The 7,157-nt window shown below is 30.2% G+C and overlaps 1 protein-coding gene across 1 annotated transcript in view; it reads left to right on the forward strand.

Moving 5' to 3' along the window:
* Window positions 1-6,586, forward strand: part of LOC106474310 (homeobox-containing protein 1-like) — a gene marked incomplete at its 5' end in the record, with an annotated part of 24,691 nt that extends 18,105 nt beyond the window's left edge. The window contains one exon of the mRNA XM_013935000.2: window positions 3,628-6,586. Within this exon, the coding sequence (XP_013790454.2) occupies window positions 3,628-3,977 (350 nt within the window). The remainder of the gene's footprint in view (window positions 1-3,627) is intronic.
* Between the last annotated feature and the right edge of the window lie 571 nt (window positions 6,587-7,157).

The raw sequence follows: 7,157 nt of genomic DNA on the forward strand, positions 1-7,157 counted from the left end.
ATATATATATATATATATATATATATATACATTGTCCAACTGAGGCCTAGAACTTTCTACAAACTAGAGATGCTATGATGTAACAACACTCACTTAAGGCAATGAGAAAAATACAGAAGGTACGTCTCTTACCAAGTTATGTAACTAAATTTGTCCTTACCATTGCTTTTAAAATAATTAACTTTTAACTTGTTATAAAAACTAAATAATAATTAAATATTAGATCACTAAATGAATTAAACAATAACTTACACTAAACAGTCTTGTATATCCAGCATCTCTGATGTTTAATACTATATTATTCATAACCAATAGAAAGCCAAAGTTTTAATCTGTCAAATTACATATTCAATTACATTGTTTTCTGTACAGAGAATTGTCTATTTCTCTTCCAATTCAACCTTTGTTCCCATGGGAAAGTTAACAACCAGCTTGGATGAATTTGTAATGGCTCTTATCGCATTGTTAGAAAGCCAGAAACATTGCAATATTTATGGGACATTGTCTGGTTTTGAATGGTATTATTCTGTGTTCTTTGATGTGTTATTTAATTAAGTAAAAATTATTTAATGCAGTAGTATCATTAGTATAAAAAAAGTAGGGTTAAGTTTTATCAACAGTATAAAAAAAAGACCCAGGTATGTACTGTATTTCTTGTTTTTCATGTATATTCTTCATTCACTATTATAAAAGTAGCTAAAATATAAAAATTAAAAACTTTTGAGGTTAGAAACAGTTAATTAGGTAAAATAAAGAATAATAATAACAATAACGTTTTTTCACAAGGTATGCTCTCGAGCAATTCGCAAGTAGCAAGTGTATTATGTAAGCTATTCATTTGCCAATTGATTTACATTTTATATGGTGGGAATATTAGTTAGACATGGTTCAAAGAGCAATAAAACAATAAAATTTAAGTATAAACAGATGTGTACTGTTATGAGTTTAAAGCTTTTTAGGATAAATAAATGTAGTTTCATGTTACAATTGGAAATCATTCTAAGAAAAAATAGGCTATTTAGATTTATTTCTTTTTGGTGGTTACGAGGTTGATCAAATTGACCGACCTCGTTTAGAGCTAGGGTAGAGAAAATAAGATAAGATATAAAGTTCTACTGAAAGAAAACATGTGAAATTTATTTAGGAGGTTTTAGAGATTACTTAAGTGAAATGTGAGATTTTTTAGATGTTAATCTTAATGTGAAAATCACTCAGAGTAGTCAACACTTTGACTTTATGTATTCATGGAGAAATTGTTAGTGAAAATACTTCATTAAACATTCTGATTTTTTGTCTATAAATGACATTAATGCTTACTGAAGATTTGTGAAACTTCCTGAAGATACACAACACACATTAGAAGTAATAGTATATAAATTCTAAAGATAAATGTGTAGGTTGAATTGTAGCGAGAGAGTTAAACAGTCTATGGTCATTTATTTTGTTTTTTATTCCATACTGTGTGGGTGTCTATAAAGGAAGGGTAGTAGGAGTTGAAATGTTGTGGGTGTAACCACTCAATTCTATACCATTAATTAATTTTCCATGTTTGCTGGCTAGTTTAACATCAGTGTTTGGGTTTTATCTGATAGATAGGATATCCCCAATGTAATATCTGCATTAACTACAGGCATTATCTGCTATGACTTTAAAGTGACAATGGGAACTCTATGAAAATCTTTTTAATGCTTATATTATATATACATACATACCTCTATCTGTGTAAACTACTTGTATCTGATGATGACAAAACCTTGTTAAAATGTACTAAATATCTTATTACGTTAAGCTTGCAATGAATGATGAAGCTTTCTTCATTATCTATTCAATCTTCTATCTTAATTCTCTCAAAGAGGGTTTGGTTCCTAGTCATCAAACTTAAGTTTTTTCCTGTCTGATTACATAGCATATTTCCTTCAGTGAGTTGACTTATGATGTTTAGACAACGTATTGTCCCTTGGTGGGTCAGCTATAAGTTCACTTACTTATGATGTTTATATAGCATATTGTTCCCTGGTTGGTCATTAGTAAATTCACTTACTTATGATGTTTATATATCATATTGTTCCTAGGTTAGTCATTAGTAAATTCACTTACTTATGATGTTTATATAGCATATTGTTCCTAGGTTAGTCATTAGTAAATTCACTTACTTATGATGTTTATATAGCATATTGTTCCTAGGTTGGTCAGTAGTAACTTCGCTTACTTATGATGATTAGATAGCATATTGTTTCTAGGTTGGTCAGTAGTAACTTCGCTTACTTATGATGATTAGATAGCATATTGTTCCTAGGTTAGTCAGTAGTAACTTCACTTACTTATGATGATTAGATAGCATATTGTTCCTAGGTTAGTCAGTAGTAACTTCGCTTACTTATGATGATTAGATAGCATATTGTTCCTAGGTTAGTCAGTAGTAACTTCACTTACTTATGATGATTAGATAGCATATTGTTCCTAGGTTAGTCAGTAGTAACTTCGCTTACTTATGATGATTAGATAGCATATTGTTCCTAGGTTGGTCAGTAGTAAATTCACTTACTTATGATGATTAGATAGCATATTGTTCCCTGGTTGGTCAGTAGTAAATTCACTTACTTATGATGTTTATATAGCATATTGTTCCTAGGTTAGTCAGTAGTAAATTCACTTACTTGTGATGATTAGATAGTTTATTGTCCCCTGGGGAGTCGGTAGTAAATTCATTTACTTATGATGATTAGATAGCATATTGTTCCCTGGTTGGTCAGTAGTAAATTAACTTACTTGTGATGATTAGATAGCATATTGTCCTCTGGTGGGTCAGTAGTAAATTAACTTACTTGTGATGATTAGATAGCATATTGTCCTCTGGTGGGTTAGTAGTAAATAAACTTACTTATGATGATTAGATAGCATATTGTCCCCTGGTGGGTTAGTACTAAATTAACTTACTTATGATGTTTAGATAGTTTATTGTCCCCTGGTGGGTCAGCAGTAGGTTCATTGATGCTAAGCCCTGGAGTTCTATTCCCCACAGGAATTATTAGACAGAGCACAGATAGTCCATTGAGCTTAAGAAAGATAGTAAATCACTGGTTTGGGAGTTTTTGTATTGCTTGTTGTGTCCTTCCCTTTATAAATTTTAATTTCATATGAACATCTGGATAATAGCAGGTTGTGCATGTAAATATATTTGAATACTTCATTACAGCTTGAAGTATTTTATCATTCAATTTGATATGAATATTATTGTATGAACCATACAAGATCACTGTAGAAAAACCACAATGTTCTTGGCAAGTAAAGTTTTAGCTTGTTTTTACACTCACAATATTGTCTTGTTTTAATAAATTTTGAATTATTTTTTGTCAAATGCAGGTATAACAAGAAAAAAATTTATATAAAGAACAAGTTGATAACGTATAAAAAATTCACAGTGAACTAAGACACTTTTATAAAAGATGTCTGCATTTTTTTTTATCAGAGAATTAAAGTTTTAGATTTGTTGACTTTTTGCTTAGACTTGGTGTTGAGCTTAATTTTTATGCAAATTCTTTATTGTTTATTTAATTGTTTCTGTAATTTAACTTTAGGATGGATCATTCTGTAAATATTCATAATGTGATTGTTGTGTGTTTACAGCATCAGCCATAGGTGTAAGCTCTGGTAACCTAATGCCATTCAATCAACCATATGCCCTTACCTTCCCATCAATGGCTTCCCTTGGTTGGACTTCTTCATCTGACTCTTCAGTTCTAGCATCTTCAAGCTTCTCCCTTCCTGTTTCTCAGCCAAATATCTCAATGTTGAATGCCTCTACATCTCCCCTGACTACCCTAGGAGGAGCTCCCCCTCAAGTCCAGTTATCTCTGGAGCCTCCAGACAGTGACATATCGCAGGAATCTTCTGAACCCTGTGAAAGTAACGGAACTTTGTCCATGGACCTTGGATCAACTTGTCCTGCTGTTAAACAAGAAACTGATTCCATGTAATTTTATTGTCACGATATTTATTATTCTGAATTGATGAAGTGTTGTACAGTGTAGATATAGTATGGTACCGGTTTTTATATTCTGTTTTACAGATACATGTAACTTACTTCTAATGACTCATCACCTGTAAATACTCGTTTTAAACGCCTATGTTTGGAATTTTTATTACTCTTGTGTTAACATTGTTAGAAGTCTTCATTTTCCTCTTTATTTATTTACTTTATTAACTTTAAAAAAAGTTTTTTTTTATCTGCAAAAAGTATGTTTATCAGGTGTTCTCTTGTTAACTTTCACCAGTTGCCAGTAATTATTCAGGTTCAAGTAAGCATCTACTAAATATAATTAAAACCAACCTAGAAATGAATTATATTTTTTTATTGACCTATTTAACTAATCTTTGAGAAAAAAGAAAAGTGAAGTCAAGAATTTTAAGATAAAATCTTGGGTCATTAATTGGTTTCTTTGTATATGGATATTTTTAAAGCAAATCAGTTTCATTTGTCAGAGATTAAAAATGAGTGATGATATAAAACTGAATATTTAGTAAGTTCAGAAGTGAAATTTCCACAGAAATTGGAAAGTAAAAGCTTTTATTGTTCATATTGTGAAGTTCACCATCATGCTTGGCTAGAAAATTTCCAAAGTGCAAGATAACATGTTAATGAAAACTTTTGAGCATTATATAGTAAACCACAAGACATTCTTTTTTTTCCAAGATCATCTACAGCATAGAAATAATTACATGTCATAATATCATTTCTAGTGTATGATAATTTAACAAATACAGTCTTATACCTTGACTTCTCTGATATGTGTCTTTCTTCTAAAGATATTTGATATGTTTGTTTGTTTTTCTGCTTAATTGCTTATTAGTATTTATTTGTTTTCTAATTTAACCATTAAGTGGCTGCTTTTTGATTTATGTAAATATTGGTAGAGTATAGCCTTTTGTATCTTTAGTGTATTTTATAAGTCCTGTTGTTCTTCGTGCTCTCAATAATAGTGAGTCAAGCCAAAAACATAGTTATTGTGTTATGGTTCAACTTATACTGTAATACAGTGTACAGAGCAGAAGGGTCAGTAGCTCAGCGAGTGAGATTGAGGAGCAGAAAATTTATGGATTATGAATGACCAGTATTTGGATTCATTGCAGTTTTGATTTTTGCTACATTGTTAAACAAAGAAAGAAATGAAGATTTTGATTCTAAAGAGAATGTATATGGAAATAGTACAGAGGATTTTAATGGTTTTTCTGTTGTTGACTGTAAACAAACAGCTGTAAACAATTCAAAAACCTTAAAAATAAGTAAAAGTAGAAAATAGTGAGTAAAATATTTTCACTATCATCATTCATATTTCATTCAACTGCCACTTTTTAAAAGGGCTTTTCATTTCTTTGTAATGATGTACAATGCCAAAGCTAGTGAATAGTATAATGTGATATTGTATCACAGTAAGACTGATTGTTTTCTTTCATTTGTCTATCTTAGGATAAAAGATCACCCTTCCAGAAACTAGCTGGTTTCAGTGTTTTTAAATAAATAAACTTTAAAATTCTTTCTTTTCATTAGATTTCTTGTTATTTTAGTTATGTATTTCTTATTTATTAATTAATCTGAAATACATTTTGTTATTGTTGTTTCAAAATTTTTTTATATTTTTATAGACATATGTTCATCAGAAGGAAACATTTTAATCAGTTTCATATATTAAATGTAAATTAAATCTCGCATATTAAGAAGTTTTTAAATTCTTAGGATGTGTTCTTTTATTACTTTATTTTGTACAATTGTTGTTTTTTAACTCGAAAATCACGGGAAATGATGTATGTATTCATGCATTAGATTGATTTTTTATTGAAGACAGTTCTAAGTTGCATGGCCATATCAAGTAACATTTGTTGCAATATTTTAATGTACATTTGAAGGTTGTATCACTGTATTTGAAATATGTGTACATATTGCTCAGTATTTAGCTAGATCAAGTTTTTTTCAATATTTGTTTTGTAGGTTTCATTGGACAACTCAGGTACACACAGTCCACTCTTGTTATCTATCTAATACAGTTCTGAGTAAGTTTTTATCATGAAACACCTGTCTATATGAATTGTCTACTTGCAAAAGGGAGTTTTTAATATAATGTCTAGAGATATTTTGTAAATAGTTTTGTTCTCATTTTTGATTTTCTTTTAAAACCAGACTCCCATTTGTTATTTTAATCTGGTTTGAATGTACAAACAAAACAGCACGATTAACATACACAATATGCCTTTAAAATATGCAACAAATACCACTTTGTTTTTATCATACATATGTACATGGCATACATACCTAAACAATTTCTGATTTTAAACAGAAATACTGGAAAAAATAGGCTTAGTCATTTTTTAGTTCTGTACATGCAAGTGTAAATTATGTATCTATACCATGATGTTATGGTATATGTGGAAGTGGTTTGATATTTGTGTGGCTTTTAAATTCTTTAGGTGCAATGTGGTTAAAAATGTGTTTTTCTCTGTGATAACATTAATGTCTTGTAACCCTGTTTAAATTTAGTGTTATCTACTTCAATGTAAAATTGTATCCTTTGTAGCATGTCAATTTTTATACACTTAAAACCAATGGTAAATAAATGTAGTTTGTTATAAAATCTTTTGTTGTACACTTGTAATATTCTTTCTTTCATGCTTTAAAATTTTGGGAAATTTATGTAATAGCCCTTTCCGATGCAAAATATTCATACACTCAGATCATAAATATGTGTTCAGATTGTGAAAGTAGAATTTCCAAGATGGGGATGTCACTTATACTAAATGTAAATGGTGAAAAAGGGAATATGGAGCATCTTGGGACCCCTGGACCATCCAATTGGAAAACTGCAAGATGTTCTACTCCAGCAGTAGTAAGCAAAGTGTGGCATCTTAAAACAGATGAGAATCTACTAACTTAAAGATCAGAGTATGGATTCACCAAGATAAGGCTTCCTCTCATACCTCCTGTTCAACAGCTGGAGGTATTCATGATATTCCATAGAGTGACATGCTTGTAAAGCACTGGACTATGAATTTATGTGCAATTGGACTATTGTTAACCATCCTCCTCATGAACTAGATAGATTTTGGAAAGCAGTAAAAAGTAGGAGAAGTTGTACTTTAGACATGACAACCTTACAAGTGGAGCC

The sequence above is a fragment of the Limulus polyphemus genome, unplaced genomic scaffold (genome assembly GCF_000517525.1).
Source record: "Limulus polyphemus unplaced genomic scaffold, Limulus_polyphemus-2.1.2 Scaffold7059, whole genome shotgun sequence".
Lineage (NCBI taxonomy): Eukaryota > Metazoa > Arthropoda > Merostomata > Xiphosura > Limulidae > Limulus > Limulus polyphemus.